The sequence below is a fragment of the Toxotes jaculatrix genome, chromosome 8 (genome assembly GCF_017976425.1).
Source record: "Toxotes jaculatrix isolate fToxJac2 chromosome 8, fToxJac2.pri, whole genome shotgun sequence".
NCBI lineage: Eukaryota > Metazoa > Chordata > Actinopteri > Toxotidae > Toxotes > Toxotes jaculatrix.
In genome coordinates this window covers 20,465,586-20,488,517 of record NC_054401.1, presented here as the reverse complement: position 1 = coordinate 20,488,517, position 22,932 = coordinate 20,465,586, and the positions used below count along the sequence as shown (strand labels likewise).

At 39.0% G+C, this 22,932-nt stretch overlaps 1 protein-coding gene across 1 annotated transcript; it reads left to right on the top strand.

The window, feature by feature from the left end:
• The first annotated feature begins 11,730 nt into the window (after positions 1 to 11,730).
• depdc1b (DEP domain containing 1B) lies at positions 11,731 to 22,573 on the top strand. The gene is made up of 11 exons (XM_041045339.1): positions 11,731 to 11,885; positions 14,056 to 14,321; positions 14,448 to 14,592; positions 14,962 to 15,089; positions 15,183 to 15,313; positions 15,411 to 15,458; positions 16,016 to 16,156; positions 16,284 to 16,450; positions 17,931 to 18,107; positions 20,004 to 20,186; positions 20,705 to 22,573. Exons 1-11 carry the CDS (start codon positions 11,838 to 11,840, stop codon positions 20,867 to 20,869), a joined length of 1,599 nt encoding a protein of 532 aa, XP_040901273.1. The 5' UTR covers positions 11,731 to 11,837; the 3' UTR covers positions 20,870 to 22,573.
• Positions 22,574 to 22,932: the final 359 nt, after the last annotated feature.

Below are 22,932 nucleotides of genomic sequence, written 5' to 3'. Positions count from 1 at the left end.
ACTGTGAACAGTATTGTGAGAAGTTAATCGAGACTGTTTGTATGTCAGTAAAGGTGGAATCTTTGTCAGGACAGGTGACCCACCTCCTTGCCCAGATGCAATTACTGCCACTCACAAGCAGTTATTAGTTGGAACTCTTTCTTGTCTATGCCAGCATATTTGACGGTAAATGCTTTCTTTGTCAGCACCCAAGGGAGGGCATTGGATGTGGTTTCTTTGACCATTCTGATGTTTTGTTTAACATCACGTGTGCCCCATTCATTTGAACCAAATGACCTAAACTCTAAGTCATTCTGACAATCAACACAGATCTGCAATCGCAGCTTGTCATGGGCAACAGTACCAGTAGAAAGCCTCGTCAGACTCCTGTCAAACACCTGTCAGACAACTCCTGGTCTCCTTAAATGAGATTTGAATCTGTCAGGATGATGACAGTTGTAAATTTGAAAAATAAAAATTTGAAAAGAGAGAAAGAAGAGGAGAGGGGTTTTTTTTCTTCAGAGACAGGCCGCTTTGGGTTATTGTAGCATGAAATGTCTCAATAAATTTTCCATTCACATCACACACATCCTATTGTCATTTTTTTTTTCTCAGTGATGTGCTGCGGAGCTGTATTTGAAGCCATCACACCACACACATACTTGATTTATTTATGCATGAAACCCGAAAATGAGAAAATGGATTCATTTACATTACAAAGCAACAAAGACCACCAAGACCGTGCTGGTCATTCTGTAATGAGGCTTCATATCTATGACGTCACATGAAGTCTAATGGTGAGCAACATGGTTAAGAGTGGCTGACAGAAGAGTGTCGCAGTTTTATGTAAAGTACCAGGCTTTTACTGCTTTTTTTTGCTGCCTAAAAAATCTGGAGAGGAAGCTAAAAGTGCTTTGTGCATAATGTGGTTCAGATCCTCTAGACTGCAGGGACATCTTGCTGGGTAAAATGCATGAAAGAAAGTTTCATGGGAATTTAGAGAGCAATAAAACGATTCCGTGCGTAATAGTGGAAATGACTACACCAGCAAAAAACAATTAACATTCTGCAATATGGGCTTGATCATTCGATACGACCACGTCGTCTTTCCCCATAAAATCCAAATGAGGCATCTTATGATCTTGTTTGAACCATATTTTTAAGTGCAAACTATTGGCCACATTGAACAACAAACCATGGAAAAGACAGCTTTTCGTATGAGCATCACAGATGATACTCATGGTTTAATCATTCACAGAATACGCCAGTTTGTCACTCCATTCATCAGTATGCCAGTGCCAGCGATGAGCTTTCTATCAGCCAGTCCGGAGAGCGAAGGGGAATTAGTCTCCATGATGTACCATGTGGACAGGAAGAATTAAAGCTGATGAAATTTCCCTCCTGTTCCAACTGGATATTTGCCCCCCCTGTAATAGCTCATTAGAAAATCCTAGTTGAGTGGACTGATTCACAGCCTTACCATCACTAGAATTAGATGATTTGACCAAACCTTTTCCTTGATTACAAATGAAAATGTGTTGCAATTTGAAATTCTGTAATATAATATAAGATTTCCACCTAAAACAGAAGCCTGTGGAGTCCCAGGTTTTGGCTATTTTTAATGCATAAGTATTGTTGGTAACATTTTACATGTCTCCCTCTACTTAGCAGTACAGAAACCTTTGTTTTCCCTGGTGTAGCTGTAAGCAGATGTAATTGTTGCATCAATGTATTCCCTTTGGTTTGAGTCCCTGATTTTCTTGAATTACTGGCAAAAGTTTGAAAACAAGCCTCAGAGGTTATTCTTTTGCTCCCATAATCTGACGTTAAAACACCCCATGCAAGCATGAAGGACTGAATGCTGAGATAAAGGCAGTTATTGCAAGTCACTGTAGATCACCTAACTGAATCTTGTAAAAGTCAGTATCCATCACTATCCGGTTGGCAGTGACATTTTCATCGAAGGATGAGATGAGATGATGAGCTGAGATGTTATTATTAGCTCCCTGCCATTTAAAAAAAAAAAAAAATCAAAGCCCTCTTTTTCCAGTGACGAGAATTAAGCTAGTACGTACTGAAGTGGTGAAAGCCAACAGAAACTGGGGGGGCTCCTCTCACTCCCTCTCCACCTCCTCTTGCTCTCCAAGTCCATTTTGTTACATTTTTGAACTAGTGGAGTGTGTCGACAGGAAATGAACTGTGGATTTCAACACCCTATAAACCACATCTCACATCTGATAGCCTATTGGCATTTTCAAATTGCTGTGAAAATCACTGTCAGTATAGAGTGCATGTGTCAGTTCCTGGGATTGTGTTTTGGTAAGTGAGTTCCAACTTCATGAAGAGTTTGCGATTGTGGTTAATAATGCTGCAATAAAACGGCAAATCTCTCAACAAATTTGCTGAGTGGAATGAATAAATCATCTTTCAAGTTCTAGTGTTTATGTGGAAATCCAATAAACAGATGAAATACCTGAATAATGTGGAGGAAACTCCTTTTCCATATATTAGAGCCACTCTGTATATAATATTTGTGTGATTTTAAAATTATTCTAACAGAAAATTGGTGCCGTCTATGTGTTTTCATCTCAGTGTGCCCAGGTTGAATCACTTCTTGCTTCCCGCCTTTTTTGATGCTGCAACTGGGCAGCACCAGCGTTTGAAATCCTATAGTGGCTTTAGGATAGAAATAAAAGTCTATGTTTCTTCATGGAAGGTTTGAACAGCATAAACAAATACACACCAAAGAAAGAAAGAAAGAAAGAAAGTAAAATTCACTGCACATTTTTTTAGGTATTTCATTTGCATGTATGCACTTACTGTGTCAGTAAAGTAGTAAGCAAAAAAATACATTAAAAGGATATTCATTTAGCTTTTTTTCTTTAATAACAGATCCAATTGCTTTTCACTGTCACGTGACTTTGTCATGCCCCATTGAAATCAAATCACAACACAAAAAAAAAGAAAAAAAACATCAGCAGGTGTATTTGTATTTCAGTGTTGTTCCACAGAAACCAGCCAATGCCAAATACAATGCTCTGTAAGCTGCACATCAGCTTTCACGAGGAGGTGCAGCCATGCCAAAAGGAAAAAATATATAAATATCAATTGTCCAATCACAGCTTATCAGCACTGACCAAAGCTGATTCCACAGGAAACTGCTTTAATGTGAAAAGCTGGCTGTCGTGGCTGCTATCAGTGACACTAAGCCTTGCCCGTGGTCATATACCCATAAGCTGTGTATGTATCTGAAGAGGAAATGCATCTAGAAATGTGCATAGTGTTTCACTGTGTTTCTTTGTTTAATTTGTTTTATACAGGCATTTGGAGTCTTACATATGTTTCCACTGCCATATATGTATATGTGTACACGAAAAGTGCCTGGTTTTTAGTAAGGTTACCTGCAGACATTCTGAGACATTGGCTTACTGCCCAAAATGCATTGCTTCACTAGTTTGTCTATGATTCACAACTCATTGAGAATTTTATTTTCTTCTAAATAAAAATGTGATTTACATTGCACAGTAGCCATGTGGTAAAATATACATAGGTGAGACATCCCAGTCCCTTTAAAGAGCATATCACACAACGTAGGTAGGTGCTCCACATAGAGGAATGATTTAACTTGTCCCCTAACTACATTTCAGTGGTATGCCATTAACATTAACATCACGTCATTAACAGTTTTCAAAGGCACAGAAGTGATAAAGCAGCCAAAGAGGTAGTTATGTCAGTTTTCTCAGAAAAAAAAGAGAAGCATTTAGGATTTTTTTTTTAATCTCACAGGTTTATTCCAAGGGGGCATGAAGGAGAACTGCTGAAGTAATGAGCTTGTGTTTTTATAATATGTCTCATTGCTTTTCCTCATTTTATCTTAGCTTTTGGTTGTCTTTTATTTTTTTTAACTTAAAATGTTTCGCACCCATCTTAATGTGTTCTTTGTACAAGAAGTCCTCCAGCTTAAATGAACATTCAGGTCGCTCGTGCCTACCCTCGGGTACAACCCATGGGAGCATAGCAGTGGCAAGCGTGCAGGGTCTTCATCGTCATGGTAACAGTAACATGACCTGTAGCACCATACCAGCAGCAGGCATACCACACCTCCGTTGTTGTGGCAAAACTCCATAGAGTTTCTGGTGTTTTGATGGTTTTGATTGAGTTGAAATGGTTAAACTGAATCTGAAATACAATGTTGCCAGAGAAAGTTCTTTAGACAGGAAGCATGATTTGTAGGTCTCAGGTGAGAAAACAAAATAAAGTGAGAAAGTGAGTGAGAGTCTGCTGCTCGCCGCCAGAGTTAGACTATAAAGAATAATATTTTTACTACAGATCTACAGCAACAGTAATTAACCTCATCAAGTAGCACACTGCTATTCAAGTAGATCCTAGACTTTCTGATTTGCCAAAGAGTAATCATCAATATTTAATTAACGGGCCTGATTAAAATGAATGCATATGTGGAGCAGTGACCTTTGAGCATGTTCAGGTTTCATCTCTGTGCTCTGTGCTGTTGCTGTGGCTGCACACAGCACAGTAGTGGAGGCAATAAGCACCATGGTTTCAAAAATAAGAGCTTGTTCTGTGGTTGCAGTGATTTACTATCTAACAGATAGGTCAATGAAATCATTTGTTTTCACAGTGAAGTAATATGAAGGGGAGGGGGGTAATGTATTGAACATGGTATCACAGTACGTGAGTTATGAGGCAGATCATAATCATATCAGTCTTTGTGCAGATATTGAATGAGTTGTGTTAAATTGACTGTTGAACTTAGTCTAGTTCTCTCCCTTTACTCAAAGATAACAAGGACACTCGAAAATAAATGAAATGAAAGCTCAGTATGATCACTCTCCCAGGGTACCTGGCTTTTCTTAGAACCCACCAAATGACAAATGACCACAGTGCAAAACTAAAATAGTGCGTCTCACACTCTGGGGAGGGTGGCTAAGTCAAAAGGTCCTCCCACAGATAATTGGTGGTTTTAAAAGCAAGATAGTGGCATTGTGTAAACACAGAGCCAGCCATGTATTCCACACTGTCACTTCAGTTTTGTAGGCTGCTTGTACTAGTGCTGTACTTGTGTGACCGTGCAAGATCTCAGCAAATATTTTGGGGAGTTTGAAAAAAAAATGTATTTGAAGAACTAATCTGTAACAAATCTAAATGATGAAGTACACCAGAAGCTCATTAAGTTGTTCATAGTTTGGGGAAGTGTTATAGCACTTTGACAACAACAAGGCCTGGTCCACAGTCACGCACAAGCAACAGCTGGTCTCCTGTATGATCCGACCAATTTTGGTCTTGTTAATTTTGTTTTTGCTGCTGGACCTGCACAACCTCAGTGGTGCAGGTCCAGCTTGACGGTTTGGCTCCTTATATAGACAGTCTGATCCCATCTGGAAGTAAGCAGTTACCTCACCAGTCAGTCACACCTTTATTTGTATCTGAATGTACACACATCTGGCACAAAGCCTGCATAAGAGCTTGTTGTGTAAAAAGTATTTCTCTGTATTCTCAGTATTAACTGTTTAACCAGTAACCACATGTTGGATGTTAGGAGGCACAGAAGGCTGAACAGACTTATAAGGACCATGCACCAGAGACAATGTGTATTGAACTGCTACCTGTAAGAATGTTTGCAATTGGACCAACAACATAGTGAAATCCCAGTCAGTCCATAGTGACTGTGTATTGACAAATCAAATACAAACCCAGTTTTCAAAAGGCAAGTGACTGAGTGAAACATGGATTATCCTCCACCCTGTCACACTGAAAAACACCCAACTAGATGTGTTGATCAACAAGAGCAATTACTCACTGGTTTATGTTTAACATGTGCAAACACACTGTGTTTTTCTTTTGTAGATCTGTGAGTGATAAACTGGTGTATCAGAGACCTGTGCCTGGCACGCAGAGGATACACAGCGACCAAAAACTTTGCACACACCACTGTTATGTTCAGTGTTGCTGGCTGACATGCACACCAACTTGAAACAGGAGGAGTTCAGTTTTATTTATTTATTTATTTATTCATTCATCCATCCATCCATCCATTCATTTGTTCATTCATTTCATATAGTTCCCACACTCCTTTGTTTCATCATAGGTTTCTTTTTGTACATGAGCTACCAACTTTGCAGTCGACTCTTGCACCACCTGTCTTTATGTGCACTGCATGTTTAAAATAGTCAGACAAGACAAAGCCAAAGCCAAATAAGTTCCCCAGTGACACTGCTATCATAACACAGCAAGAGATCAAATGGTGGTATTTTATTCACATCTCAGCGTGCAGCCTTTGTAATGATGTTTCTGATCAATCTGTAGAATTTTAAATAGACTGATAACAATATCATGACCTCACAGTTTAACATCACAAGTAGTCTCTCAGAGCAGCAGCTGGCTGGAGGCAAAAGAACACTGTTTTTCATTACGTGTTCATGTCAAATAGTTCCCTTGCTGCTCTCATACCATGCCTCTCCCTACCTCCTGGATGTCATGTCTCCCCACAGGAGCACTCAGAGCAAGTAGATGCTGTGCCACAAAGGCACACCTCTGTTTTCCCTGATCTCATGGTAGTACAGCCTCCTACAAGTCAAGCTGTCCATCACACTGAAAACTGACGGGTCTGAGAGCAAGGTAATCTAGTGTCAGTGTCTTTTGCACAATAGAAATCATAGGTTTACCTGCCAAACACAAGGCTGTACATCTTGTGTATGCACTGGTGAATGTCCCCAGCCCTTGCTCACTTTATGTTCTCCCTTTCAGAACTGCCATTCTTCATATGCCCACCAGATGTCCCTGCACTTTTTCTCCAGTTCCATTTGCTCACCTGTTCCCGTCTCCTACCACCTGAGCTTCTCTCCCCACACACACACCTGAACCCAGTTCTCTCACCACCCAAGCCACTATTTAAAAATGCCATTTTCACTAGTTCTTTGTCAAATCACCTGCTTATATTTCTTCTTCTTTTCCCTCGTGTTTCCCTGTGTACCTACAGTGTTCGCAAAGTGGGGTTGGGTCTGTCTGAGTGGGCACAGATCCACTGCAGTGGATGTGGGTGTGTAGAGTGAAACTGAGTTGATTGAATGAATATGATTTAAGTGATTTAAGTAGGGAAGATAAACAATAGTTTTCTGATGCTACCATTCTGAGCTTTATCTCTCAACTTAGATCCTTTTTTAATAGCTGCTTATCAATGTTAATGATTCGTCCTTTGAGGCTTGCCAGAAAAAGTTAGTAGTTAGAGTTAAAAGTTAGAGTACCTCTGCATTAAAGAATGCACACATTGAATTATAGCACAAATAATTGCAGCAACAAATTCTATTGTTCAATACCTATACATGCAAAACAAATGGCAGGGGCATTATAGTACACCCCAGCTGCTCCAGATGGCTAGAAGACGTACAAAGGAACCTTCATACTTCCTCATCTCTGTCTTTTAATGAGACATAACAACAGGATACCGTGTGTCCCCTCAATGGTGAAAATGATCAGTATCAGCTGACTCTGATAATCACAGGCTGCGACTTACATTCAACTAAGTCACATTCTCTCAACACAATGAAGCTGTCTTTCCTCTCACCCACACTTTTGGGTAGGCTGTCTGCTCCAAACTGCCACAGATTGCTGTCATGGGTTGTGTTGATTAGATTTTTTTTTTTTTGTGTGTGTGTGTCCAGCCCACTAACTTGTTCTTCTAGATCTTATTACAATGCATGGTGAGGCCATCTCTTAAATTGTGCATTATCCATACCTCTGCAATATGTGCCTGGTGGTTCTGTGCAGTCCTCTGGGGATTCTCAGCACTCCCTGCTTAATCTCTTATTTCTACTTAGATTAAATGGGGAGCACCACAAAGAACAGAGACTGTTCTACAAAGTAAAAGTGTATGATTATTTGTTTAAAAAAATGCTTCTCTGACAAGTTTCTGATAGAGCAATTTTATATCTCTTTGCCTCCAAACTTAAGTTTTCAGTTTATTGTATTGTTTAATGTTTGCAACAAATACTGACAGCTCAGACTAAGTGGTGCTTTATGGATATTAAAATGAAACTTTTGGACCAATATAAGTAAGATGACAAATAGCCTGCACTGTAATTGCCAGTCCCAGACCCAAAAGGAAAAAAGTTTCCAGAAAATCTAAATATGTATCCCCAGCTGTTCTCATGCAGTCACAATAAAATTGTTGTCATGTTTTTTTTTTATACAACAATGAATCAAAGAGGATTAAATGCAGCTTTTTTATGTTCATCAACTGATCAAATACCCTTTAATATCAACATTAATATCAATATAAATGTATAAATACACATTTACATGGATGGTCCAATTCGAACTGAGCCAGTATTGTGGTAAAACATTCACCATGGAGATGGAGGAACTCCATTCATATCCAGTCCGAGCAAGTCAGGCGATGGGCCCAAGAACATTTACAAGTAACTGAAAGACCAGTGAGGAGGGCACCTAGAGCTCCTCAACCACTCTGAAGGAGTTCCAAGCTTCAGAGGCACAAACTGGAGAGACTGTGAGAGCAGTAGTTGGCAAGGTGTTTCACCAATTACAGCCTTTTATGGAAAAGTGGAGAGAAAAACACTTTTTGATAAAACTCACACAACAACTCAGCTGCAATCTCTGACCATGAAGTTAGCTGACAGAAGGTTTAATAGTCTGATGAGACTAAAATTAAGCTTTTTGGTCATCAGACTAAACGCCTCCTCATCATCATAAACTCTACATCATAAACAAAACTGCATCTACGCATAATGAAATGGTAAATGGTAAAGGTCAGTTTGTAGAGATCTTGTTCTGTTGATGAAGGTACCCAAAAACCAAGATAAATCTGTTTTGATTGTCTTACAACATTGAATCAAATACAAAAGGCCGGCAAATACCTTTTGTGGGTACCATATTTTTCTTGCACAAACTGCAAAGCTCTTATCAACCGGGCCAGATATGTGTTGTAGCAGTAAACAGTACAAGCTGGTGAAAAGTATGATAAGCATCACATATTGTAATCCTGGCATAAATCATTATATTATGATGTATGAATCACAGTGCGCCTGTCACTTTGTGGTCATGAATGTTGTCGGTGTCCTTGTGGGCTCTCTCAGACACATTTTCTCCATCTCCTCTCCAAATGCTGATATGATGGCCAGCCTCTGTGCTTCCATGATAGCTGATAGCTGCCTTGTTCCACCATCTCATTAACCTTTACCTTTGTCATTTCCTCGTTAACATCGTGACCTTTCACTGGGAAGTCAAGGAAGAGATGTGAGATGAAGGAAGGAGACATATTTGTGAAACGGATTGCAACCAGGTTTGAATGAGGAAAATGGAATTGTCACTTTAATGAAGTGGGCACCCTTTAGGTGACATGTTTCATTTAATTAGGTTCATGACTCCTTCAGAAGGCTAAATTGTGATTTCAGGCAACCAAAACCCTTCTCATTTAACACTGCAGATAGCCAAAACTGTTATATCAGTACCATTATGTAGTTGCCAATGAGGTCAGCTTCCAAAACAGCTTTTAACTCAGCTCATTGGTGTTTGTTGACCTTTTAAATGCCAAGTGTATCCAGACTTTTGTGTTTATTTTACTTGTATATTTCAGCCATGGCTTGATTGAGCAACACTGTATAACAGGAGTAAAGTAAACAATTTAAATTACAATATATAATACCTTAGTCTAAGTGGTATAATCGGAATTATTATGGGCTCATTGCACCATTTTCTAAGCTTTTTAAGTTATCCTGCAGTAGTTAAAATTCTTTAGGAGTCAGAGATCATCACTGTGGTGTTTCTCATAAATTTTAATAGAGCACTTTCACTGTCAGAGTTCATTTCAAGGTGCCACTCAGCTCTCCCTCAGTCAGTCTGAAGTGTGGGTGTATAAGCTGCTCTGTCTTGACCCTACTGATCAGACATCTGTCTCTGGCCCATTGCTGCAGCCCACAGAATGGAAGAAAGAAGAACACCTATTATTGCCTGTTATTCCCTATAGACGTCATCATACTAAATGGAAAATTTTGAGGTGCTCTGGGTATTTCAGCAGATGTTTTAGAGGTGCATCAAGAATCTCCTGGCAAAACCTCAGCTCCGATGGATTACCTCTGAATTTTTTATCATCACTGCAGGGCCATAGCATTGTAAAAACCAGTGCCTGCTGAACATATGCCTGTCAGTAGGGATGATTTCTTGCCCTGAGTTGATCCAGCTTGCAGATTTCTTGAGAGCATCATCCAAACAAATTCACACTCAACACTGCACTTCCTTGGGTCCTCAGCAAGTTGATGACCGGTTGTCGAGAAAATTGAACCACAGACAGACGGACGGACGGACGGACAGACAGACAGACAGTGCTCCACTTGTAGTTAGATCTGACTTGGGAAAGTTTTTCACACTGTGGATTGTGGTATGTACCTTGAAAGAGCATGGGTGTCCAGTGTGTACATTAGGTTTGTGATTTGTAGACTCTCCAGCTCCCTGTGCGTGCCCTCCCTCAGCCATTATTATCCGTGCAGAGTATTCCTTCCACTGTGATGGCTGCCCTGTTGGTAGTCAGAGCTAGATGTCCAAAATTGCTTATTTCTACAATGCAATAAAAGTGAAAAATAAATAAATGAATGCACAAATAAATAGGTCTCATTCTTTCCTGTCCCCACAGACTCTCAATTTTGACCCACACTAAATCAAATATTCTTTACTTTTTGAGTGTGTTTAGGGTATTTTCCTTGTGCGTAACAGTGCATGTTTAAAGAAACAGGATGACATTTATCTGAAAAACTGTAAAACCTGCAACTGTGCCCCAGGTGTTTCTTGATTTATTCAAATTAAAATTTAAGTTTTGGATAGCAGGTTAAAGTGGTGGTGCAGTCATCCTCTCTGCAGCTATGAACTGCTTCAATTATGAACCACACCGATCCTCCTCAGATTTGGAGAAGGTCATGTCTGCAATTATTTGCTTTTTCTTAGTCTACTAGAATTCCCTTTACACCCTCCTGTCATGGTTGCAGTCCATTCAGAAACCTGCAGCAAGGATTCTCTTGAAATATCATGTCACTGTCTGCTTGTCAGTTCAGTATATTTTTTATTTTTAACACTGCAGTGACAAGGCTGCCTTAACCTCTTAGAGCCCTTCACAATACACATGTAACCTATAACAACTGAGATATTTCTATATAGGTCAAGAGAAATCATTTGGGGTTGACTAACTCACAGGATGTCTTGAGTAAGAGCTAATACTGACATACCAATAGTTTCTCTAAAAGAATTTGATCAGTTTGTTTCAGTATGAATTTAAATTGTGCTGGCAAAATTTGATACGAAACACTAGTCACTTTGATGTTACACACCAGCTTTTAGAAAGAATACGAGTGTCTATGTGTATAGATAACCTATTTAGGGCTTGATTAAATTAATATTAAGTCTATCCTGAAAGATAGAGACAAATGTGACAAAACCTACACATAAACTGTATTTATTACTGTTTAACAGTATTAAATGAAGGTAAATGGGAGTAAATGAAAAGGTGCTATTTAAATAGTTTAATTGTTGTTGTAAATATATAAGAATATATCATTACTGTTGTTACAACTACTACTAGCAGTTGAATGTTGGTGCGCGTGCGTGGTTGCCACTACATCCATTCACAAACGCTGCATTCTTGCTGGTCACGTGGTCAACGCTCCGTCTAATCACGTTGTTCCGCTGATGTGACGCAGGAGATTCAAAGTTCGCAGCAACGTTTCTGTTCAGAGGCTCTGTTGCTGTTTTCATCTGCGGCTTAAGCTTCTGACAAGCGTTCAAAAGTTAGATATCTAAATGTTTTCACACGAGTGAAGTGGGTTTTCACTGTCAGAATGGAAGGTAAAGTCATCGGACCGGGTCCATACCGGGCGACAAAGCTGGTGAGTTCGTTGGTAGTGTTAGCAAAGCACAGTTAATGTGAAGTTAAAGGCTTTATGCTAACTTTTAATTGTAAAGTTTCGTTCATATAGCGCTGTACCGCCGCAGATTTACTGTAGGTTATACTGCGATATTTTTAAAGCATTTTATTTTATTTTGTCCAAACAGACAAGAGAAGGCGATAACGTGCTTTCAAATTGTAATAAAGTGAATTAGCTAACCGTTAGACTTGTGTCTTTTTTTACTCCGACAGGGAGCTAAAGCGTTTTAAGTCTTCTTTTCACCAAAATAAGGAAGGCCCGAATTGCACAAAAGTATATTAACGTTAACCTTTTAGAAGAATCATTGACTCACTCATCAACAAAAGCGACCTTTATTGTAGAGAAGATGTGGCTCTGCCTCTGCAGTGGGTAGACTTTAAAGTACCATGCTGTTTTCAGAACTATGTAATGTTAGCAGTGTTATTAGGTATTTCTTATAACCCCATTTACAAACATATACCTAAATGTTAACATTAAAAGTATTGCTTTTTACCAACTCACAACTTCTCTGTGTTAATGCATCATAGTTTATGTACTTTACAATAACAGGTCCTTTTTTATTATTTCATGTGAAAGCATCACAAACATACTGATACTGTGAGCTTTTTCCATGTGCAGCTCACTGTCTGTGACTTTTAATCTTCAGCCCCTTTTCCAGTCCCTTTATATTTAGGTTGTAACATGAAATATCAAAATACAGTGAGTGTGTATCAGGCTGCAATTGTATTTTTCGAAGCCAAATCTTGAACGCTAGCGAGTTAATGAACACATCATGGGTGATTTGAGTTTTTCCTGTAGGCCCTTTTCGCAGGAAGCAATCTGACTTGAGGAAAAGCACAGATGTTGCTAATAACAGTAAGGATGTGCTCTGTTCTTTTTAAGTGCCCTATTAAGATGTGAGCCACAATGCACAGTACCAGGAGCCTAAAACTGAAGCAGCTAAATGGAATTCAGCCATTGTTCATTTTATTATTTACGCCTGTGCTTTTCCAACTGGAGTGACAAAGGCCTAATACTTAGTGTCAAGGGAATCAGAACTGCAAAGACCTGTGCTGAATCAGTTTATCACACACCATCAGTCAAAAAGACATGACACAGTAGATGGACTTCCTTATGAGCCAGTCCTGTTATTTATTCCTTCTGTGATAGCTTTTTATATTGCATTTGTGCCACACTATATTGAACAGAAGTGTCAAACTTAGAGTTTATTCTCAACAAAGGTTACAAGTACACAACAGTAAACACACAATTTCTGGTATCAAAATCCCTAAAGCCAGCAATGTTTTTCTCCAAAAACAAACTCTCAGAAAGCATTCCACCTCAAGGCCAGCCTCTAGGCTTTTACTTGTGTCAGTTTTTAATCCCATCACAAGTTGAGCTCTTGTCAAGATTCAGACCAGCCGGTGAGCAGATTACAGCATTTGATGCTCTCCTGAGTCGTAATGACCTTGTGTATCCTAATTTTATTTTCTCTCTCTTTCGCTCTCTGCTTTTATCCTTTTCCTTCATTTTTCTCCTACCCATTTGGATACTTTGTGATATCTGTTAATCCACAACCTATGTAGCATCCAAAGCACTATTAGGATATAATGTTCTATTTGCTGTTAATACATTTTGCCTAATTTTGTGACCTGAGTAGTACAGTTGTACATAATGATGTCTGTCTTGGACTTGCTATTAGAATGAAATAATGTATATATACAAATGAAACTGAGTCTGGCCTTGATCCTCTGTGTGAGACACCAGGTTATAACAGGTCACTTATGTTTGCAGACATTATGCTGCAAACTGATTACATTCATTAAAATGAAGAACATGCTGTGCATTTTCTTTTCTTTTTTTAACTCCTGAGGGCTGGATAGTTTTGTCAGTCTCTCACCTTATGTTGTATCTATACCTTTTTGACCTTAACCACAAAATGCCCTAAGCAGTCTTCATAACACTGGAAACAAGAACTTGGTGAATGCAGGAACTGTTGTTATCTATGCTGTTAGTGGAATATTGAAATGCCATCATATCTAATTACAACAGATTGATTGCAACACTCACTAAATATGCTGGTTTACAGAATGCCATGGAAACAACTGTATTCAATCTTTTCTTTGCTCTTGTATTTGTCCCTCTTATGCAGTGGAATGAAACCATTAAACTCTTTCGTGGAGGCATGCCGCTGAGAAGGCACTGGGCACACTTCCGCTACTATGATTGCAGTTTCACAGGAACGGAGGCTGTTGATTACCTGCATGAGCTACTGAGGCGCAACTACAACTTTGGGCCTGAGGTGACTCGGTACCAGACTCTGCAGCTGCTCAGGAAGTTCCTCAAGGCCCATGTCATTGAAGATATCAAAGGACGACACGGGACAGAGGACTTTGAAGACAACGGCCATCTGTACAGGTAATTCTCTCCCGTCCTGTGCTGTTATTCTTGTCACTTGAACCACTGCAAGGCGATGTTGCTGCATATTCACTATGCCCTTTTCCCCCTTCATCTGAGCTCAGTGCTCTCTCTTTGTCTCTCCAGGTTCCCCACCCTGTCTCCTCTGAAGTCTTTTCCAACAAGGCCTCTGTTGAAAGACAGATGTGACCTGCCCAGACTCATCCGCTGGGATGACTATGAAGAATTGCCTCAGCGGGAAAACGTTGCACCCCTGAAGTCAGCCTTCATGGTGAGAAAGAGACAAAGATGTTTCAGCCACCCCTCCGTATTTGCTTTACCTGCTTTTGATGCAATACTTGTGGTGTGTAGGGATATGCAATCTTAGCATAAAGCCAATGGCAATATGAGATAATTTCAAGCATCCCCACTGTTTCAGTTACTAAAGTGAACTGTCATTTACATCATCCTTCACTCAGAGGTAGTCTGAAAAATTACAACAAATGTTCAATGTTATGTAAAGCAGTAGAAGATCCCAAAAATACATTACAAGACTGTTCTGTTCTGTTATATTATTACATTGATTATTATAATTATTATGTTTCTGCTCATCTAGTGTAAATTTAAAAGCAACTTTTTCTTCCATTGCTTCTTCGGTCAGACTTCAGATTTGTGGAATAAAAGGCACAGTGTAGCTATCGGGGATGTGCACGAATGCAAGCTCATTCGCAGGAAGGAGATCACTCCCAAACAAGTGGACCACATCTGGAAATCAATGACAATTGCACAGTATGTAACGCTTTGGATTGCTTATGAAAATCTACCACTGTTCATGCTGTTTGTAGTTTTTCAATCTGTTTGATTCCAACTCTGCTGTTTTAGTTTACAGAGAGTGCTGGGCCTAAAGTCACTGGATGGAGTGTTGAATCCTACACATGTGAATGGCAAGCATATCATTCACAATGTGTTCAGTGTTAATAAGGCGGGCATAGTCGTATTGGAGAACAAAGCTGGTACGATCCATTGATCCACTGCTGTAAGAACAACTTTCTTTCTTTGTTGAAACTTAAAACAACATTAAGACTCACTCATTTCCTTTTGCATCCTCAGAGGACATGCCTTATTGGGTAGTATCGGCAATGAAATGCCTCGCCAACTGTGAGTATACATTTTTTTTTTAACAACTCTAAACATTAAAGTTAAAAATGAAAATCACCATCTGCTTTGGGATTGGTTCATCATCTGCTTTGGGGACTGGGGCTGCAATGGATACAATTATCTGAAGGACAAAAGTAAAACTTATAAAATGACACAAATCCACTTTACAAACTTGAGCCCCACATTTCACTCTGGGATGATTTGTTTACATCCAAATCTATAAATGTTTCGCCTATCTTGTATGTGTGTCATTAAATTGATTTACTAACGGTTAGAAAAATAATCTGCAACTCTTCTGAGAAATCATTAATTTTTCAAGTCATTTTCAAGCAAGTTTATGGCATCACCTTTGGCTTTAGGTAACTGTGACGGTTGTTTTTCACTGTTTTCTGACATTTTATTAATTAATTGAGAAAATGATTGTCAGATTAATCATAAGTTGCAGCCCTAGTGTGCGCACATGTACCATGAATGTCTGAGGTTTGCTGTATATTTGTTGTTGTTTTTCATTCCTTGTGAGGAGCACGAAGAAGAAATGTATTTGTCTTCTTTCTCAGGGCCTAACGGTAATGAAACCAAACAGCCAGTATACCAGGGATTTGAGAGGGATGTTCTGAGAACAGTAGCAGATTATTTTCAGAGACTCAAAGAACCCCTGCTGACATTCCGTCTATATGAAGTCTTTGTCAACATTCTCAGTGAGTACTTGACCCCGTGCACCTGAGAGTAATATTTGTTCACTGCCACAGATGAACATTTGCTGGTGTTCATTTTGTCCAGGCTGTAAGTTTGCCCTCAGGAGCAAGCCTCTCCATGTCTCTACAGGTCTGCTGCAGGAGGAGGAGGTTGCCACTGAGGCTCTTCAAGTCAGTTGTCTCTTACTGCCACCACCCAACCGAAGACGCCTCCAGCTTTTACTGCGTCTCATGGCGCGGGTTTGCCAGAATCCCCACCTGCCTCCACTCAATGACACCATTGCTACTCGCACACTGGTACAAGTTCCTAACAATATAATGCTAATATGACATTGTTGCAATTAATACTACCTTTATAAAGCTTGTAAGATTAAACATTATTATTCTGTAAGAGAAGTTTTGAGGTAATAGTTTGTTGTATGGTTGTATTATGCATTATGTAAGGTGCACAGTTCTCTGACAGTCTCCAAGGGAGGGGGGGGCAAGAAAAAAAAACATGCAGGCCTTGGGGCAGAGAGAAGCTGTGGGAAATATTTGTCCAAAATCCTTACTAGCTATTAAAAGTCAGTGGGACGCTTGGCAACATTTTCAGGGTGAGGACAATCCTCAATCCCTCAAGACAAAAAACAAAAAGTGGTTTGGAAAATGGGGTGGATCCGAATCTGCGTATGTGGTGGACATAGCAAAACACAGGAATGTACTTCTGTGATGTGACTTTTATAGACAGAGATGTCTTACAAAGACTCTCTTTCTACTCTGCCCGTCTCAACACATTTGGTATACTATGGATAAAGTGAATATTGTTCATTAAAAAAAGTATGATGTATTCAGGGATACAGTTCATATTCACTGCACACTTTCCGGCCACAAAAGTACCAGGCTCACACTCGTCTCTCCACAGAATTACGACACACTAGATGATCCCAGGCAGTACTATAGGGCACACTCCTTCAGTGGAACGAGGATACTTTATAACAGTCATTACACCACTTGAACAGAGGGTGCTACAAGTAAAGTCACTGAAAACCTAAACTTTGCAAGATAATTGCTGACTAAAAACCTTGAAATCAGAGAAGGCATACCATTAAAATGTATTTTGCGCACATCAAGGATACTTGGTCTTCAAGGCCGTCCTTGATTGGAAGCAAGGCTGCGGTCCAGCAAAAACTGAATATTATGTTTGAGCTTGGAGGTTCTTTCTTGACCTTGGGAACGGATATCTGTAATATCTGTTTTTAAGTTCAAGGCTCACTTACTTAGCTATACACTTAGCTTAGCTTACTTAGCTATATGATACTTCCACCTGTTATCATGTGACCCAAGTCCTGTACTTAGGTCAGGTGCTAACAGAACAAGTTGCTCTCACTGAGGAAGGCTGTGGGACACAGCAGAAAGCTTTGAGAACAGCTACAGTAATTAAATGAATCTTGCATTTAGAATTTTTATCTCTGAACATTATATTCTTAAGCTTAAGCAAAAAAAAAAAAAAGCATTTCTTGCAGCTAATCTATTTTATTGGCAGCTCAGACTATATTAAGTATGCATTTTTCTGTCTAGATAATATTACCAGGGTCTGAACAATCCCAGTCTGTAACACTATGCGCATACAAAATTCAAATATTGTACGTTTCACAAAGGTGGTTTTTTGGTCCAGAGCTGTTTCTTCTCAACATACTGTCCACACCCACAGCATCCGTGTCATGTAATGAGTATAGTTAATTTAAACTGTAGCTGGAAGTTGGTTTCTAATCCATCTCTTGTTGTGGTCTCTGTCCAGATGGTGCAGATGTTCTCTCCCTGCGTCCTGGGCTCAGGAGATGAGATGGACTTGGACGAGCTGCTGTCCACCAAACTGGTGACCTTCATGATGGAGCGCCACAACACCATCTTCCAAGCGCCCTCCAAGCTGCGTTGCCAGGTTGAGGAACACCTGTCCCATCTCAAGAGAGTCCAGGTCAGTACGCTGACATTTCCTTAACGTTACAGTCTGCTAAGTAATTAAGTGTGGCAAAAATTACCTCATGGGATTTGCTTCTTTGGTAAACTGAGATCTGTGACAGAGAGCTGCAACAAGAATGGAGGTGAGAGCAGCTGATCAGCAGCATCATTGTGGGTTAATCATGACATGAAATTTTATTTACCATATGAAAAGATGAGAGGCTCTAATCAGGGAGGCAATTACTTACATTCTAGTTTCAACAACAATAATATTGTATGAAAATCCAGTTCTGTTTTTTAACAGTAGGACTGTCTCTGCTGCGCTGAAGGCCGATTTCCAGGATCTGTTTTGTATCTGTTGCTATGGGAAACACTGAAAATGACAGAAACAGGGCCACAGTCTATAGGATTTTTATCCATTTTTCATTTCCACTGCTTCAGGGTAAACCTGTTCTGTTTTCTCATTGCATCCCTACACTATTACTGTAGTAGCATTTCTTTAGATAAAAATGGGCATATGATTTATTCCCCCCCAGCCTTGGGTATACAAATTTTCAGCAGAAAACGCTTATCTGTGGGCAAAAAGAGTCTCTTGTTAGATTTCAGCATCTGGTCGTGTTCACAAAGGAGCTTATCTCACCATTAGGAGACACTAAAATTTCCTAATTAAGAGTTTCCACTTAAGAGCTGCTCACAAAACTGGCAAGAGCAACTTTCAGTAAGAAACAAAAAGAAGTCATAAGTTCTACTTGTTCATTGACAGGACATTAGTGCTAGTGTTAGTGAATGGGAAAATAGCCACTGGTACACAGGAGCATGAGAAACATTTTACATTAAAGGGGGGTGGTGGATGGATGGACTTTACTGTCAATCTGTCATCTGTCAGTTGGTCTTAGTGACTTCAGACTTTCTACTTTAGTGCTAAAAGGTTTTGTGAATTACTCTCAGACCAAGTACTCTGGAGTTTTAAAGTTAGGATTGACACGTACCTTATTTTTAGAAGTTTTTCTCCTAACTCAGCCACTTAGAAGCTACATTTAGCTACACTCAGGATATTTAGTTAGTGCAGCCCCAGAAGTTCAACAAAAACAGTTGCCTCTGAGGGCTTTTGTTTTATTCTTCTGTGCACAGTTGGTTCATGTTGACGTGTGCATGTGTTTAGTTTTGGCCCGACACGTTAGAAAATGTAGAACACAGCCTCTATTGACAGTCTGCGTTCTACATTGTTTGGCCTACAAACGAAGATTGATTGATTTTATCTTTGAGTCCAACGGTTGATGCATAAGCTAACACATCCCACGCAGCGAAAGGAAAACAAATGAGCTTCTGTCTTAATTTAATGCTATAAATGGGATTTCAAAACTATAATCGCCTTGCACACTGAACACATTATTCATATTTGTTATCATTAATTATCCTCATTAAACTGTTCTTGAGAGCATGTAAGCATAACCAGCCACCCACCGAGGTTACAGTTTCAAAACAAGACTGTATGTCCCACAACACCACAGTGAACATGTACAGTAGTGGACAACCTGGAGTTCATGTCGCAGATTGATATGACTTTTTAAATATTTTTTAACATGTAACCAGCTAAGTCAGTAGCTTTAAGTCACTGGCCGTATATTTTTGCATCGTCTGTGCAGAATTGAATTGTGGGCTTATTTCCTGATTAGCAGATGATTTATTATGATGATGTTGTACATAATCTGTTCGGAATGTACCTTCTTTTCCTTCTTTATTTATTAAAAAAAAAAAAAAAAGTAAATAAATATAGGACAGCATACATAGTTTGTGCTACACCAGTGTGCCACTGTTTTCTGTTTTCCCACATTTACATTCAGAGAGCCGGTTGGCAACTTGAAATCCATTAATTCTAATGGAAATCCATTTCCTATGTGTCTTCAATCAGATCAAATATGCGGGTTCAGATACGGACTTCAGCGCATCTCCAGCTTTTTGCAAGCAGATCAGCAGGGTGGAGTGTGAGGAGCAGAAGGTGATAGGTACCCAGACCCCGCTGCAGGAGCTGCTGGAGGGCCTGATTGCAGACAAAGAACTCCCTGCCAAGGACAAGAGAAAAAGGCTTAAACAGGTATGCCTACGGTATTTGGAAAGGATACATGTTAAAATAGAATTTATTAAATGTAGAGTCAATAGAAGGTGTCTGTTTAAGGTCTAGAAAGGCCTGGGAATACACCAAAATTATACTGCTTTGGGATATAGACCACAAGCTTTTATTTATACACTCAGTCGGACGTCACTCTTCATTTAAAGCAAAGGCTGCTAACTTTTTTTTTTTTTGTGGACACTTAAAGTGTCTACTTGTGAACCCTCACAGGATTAAAGTCACATAATCAAGTTTAACCAGAGTTTTTTCTCCTCCAAAAATGCTTTATGTGAAAGGTTTTTAGAAGCCTAAAGAGGTGAAAGTATGCAGTATAAAAATCACAAATGAAAGAATAGCCAGGAAAAAAAACTACTATTTCTATTTTGTGTAATGGAAATAGTAAAGGTCTGAAGAAAGAATTAGGTGGAGAAATCCTGAAAGAGTGTCTCTGTCTTTGGCGTAATTACACTACACAGTAAAGATGCATGAACTTCCCTTTTCAGTTCCAGAGGTCATACCCAGAGGTCTACCACAATCGATTTCCCACTGAGGAAAGCAAAGCTGCTGTTATACCTGAGAAAACCCCTCGGCTCAAACCTCATCTCATGTTTTTCAACCTCAAGAAACCCTTTCAGCCTTTTCAGAGAAGCTGGAGTTTTAGGGCATGATCTGTCATGATCTATGGCAGATCTATGTCCACAGCTAGCATATCTACACTTCAGGCTGTAAACACATCTCAACCTCAGTGTCTTAAGACAAAGAGAAATGTAGCTGTAATAGTGCAGTGGCCACAGTTTAGGTACTCCTCGTTAACCACCAAGGTTTGTATTTAGAAATAATGAATTCAACTTTGTAGCACTGATAAAGACATTTAAAGGGTCATGCAGATAGTTTGGTTGTAGTTGTAACTAAGCGAACTAATAACTGCATACAGTGAATGGGGATGGGTGAAGTGACCCTTTAAGGAATACATTTCTGCTCACTACTGCCAGAAAACTTGAACAAAATACAGGAAACATTCACTAAGAGTAAAAGAACCACTGATGTTTCTTAAAACAAACTTCTAATAGTCCTAAAACTATGGACGTATGGTACATTTTTCTACTTCTAAAATACTGTATGTTAGAAAGGTCTAATGTAGGGTGGCTCTGAGAACTCGACACACTGCAGCCTAAGAAAACACAGGCAAACAGACAAAAATTACAAAAACATCTTCAGCTATCTGACAACACATGCACAGAATATAGGAAAAATGCTAAAAGAAAATTAGAAAACAGCTGTGTGTGTTTTAGGCATTTGCATGTGTTTTCTTAAGCTGCAGTGTGTTGAGCTCTCAGGACGACTGTTCTAAAAAGCAGAATTTAAAGTAGCTAATTTGAATTAAATGCATTTCAAAAATGTTAATGAATCATTAGATGTTGACATTAGTTTGTGAAATATTAATGATCAAAGTGCACCATGCTCTTAAAAGATGAATATTGATATACACTTTTATATTGTAGTACTTAATACTCTACTGCAGGTGCAGTGTTGGTATTAATTGGCCTTCAGACATGTAATTTCATGAGCTTGACTCTTGTAGAGCAAATATTCATTTCATGATCACTTTTCAAAGTGGAGTGATCATTATGATGCTGGATACATAAATATATGTTTGTGTGCAAAACAGTTACTTAATGTCAATGAACATATCAAGGGCTTTCCCAGAAACTGAGTGTATGTGACGTGTTACATACTTGAGAAGCTTTAATCGCTTTTTAGCTGATAATTGTATCTGTAACCATGACAGAAATCATAACAAATGAGGGAAGATCCAAAAGGCATGAGTTAAAATAACTACATTGTAGTTACGTTTAATAGCTTTTATAATGCTAATATCCTCAAATCTCAGAAGGAAGAAGCAAGTGATAATAATGATGTGCTGTAAACTGTCACAGCCCTTTCTCTATAAACCCTCCCTATACCTTACTTGATTACTATAAGTGCACTCTTAACTCATTTCATGTTCTTACTTGTCGGTAATATTCTGTATATAGGAACTATTTTCTTGATTGGTACATATTTCAATGTCTCAGATACTTGTCTTTCACTATTTTCAGTGTATTCGTTTTCTGTCATCTGCTGTTCTGTCACGTCAATCAGGTTGTTTTTCACTTAATTTGAGACTTAAATAGTTTTATTTTTTATAATGATTTTATAATAATAATGAGTTTTGTTTGGGTTTTCATAAATGCTTTTGAACAAATTCAACAATGCTGGAATAACTGTTACACTTGAATTGCTGCTCTGTGCTGGAAAAAAAATCAGCAGGATAAAAGTGAATTCATGTTGAGGCTGATTTTTCTATAAAAAGACTAAACTGTAATTGGCAAATGTAACTAACTCTTTGTCGTCTTTTATACAACATTTAATGGACAAGATTTTTCTTTTTATATGAAATACCACAGTTTATTAGGCAATGTACACTTGCAGGTTTTCTCAGACGAGTTCTAGAGAATGAAAGAGTGAGACACAATCTCAGTTTTATAGAGGACCTAAAGTTGTCTTCTCTTCTTCCTTGCTGTATGCACACACAAAAAGCTTTCAATTGATGGTAATTATACTTTATAATGTAGATTATATGAAGCTACAAGGATGTGGAGAGACAGTGAAATGTTTAGTTGCATTTTGGGAGGAGAAATGTCTTTGTATGACACAGCAGAAGAGTTTCAAGTCAGCAGCTGACACCTGC

Coding starts and splice junctions, on each gene's coding strand:
- depdc1b (XM_041045339.1), top strand. CDS start 11,838: ATGGAAGGTAAAGTCATCGGACCGGGTCCATACCGGGCGACAAAGCTG. Junction 16,451..17,930: donor CCATTGCTACTCGCACACTG/GTACAAGTTCCT, acceptor GTCTCTGTCCAG/ATGGTGCAGATGTTCTCTCC. Junction 20,187..20,704: donor AGAGAAAAAGGCTTAAACAG/GTATGCCTACGG, acceptor TTCCCTTTTCAG/TTCCAGAGGTCATACCCAGA.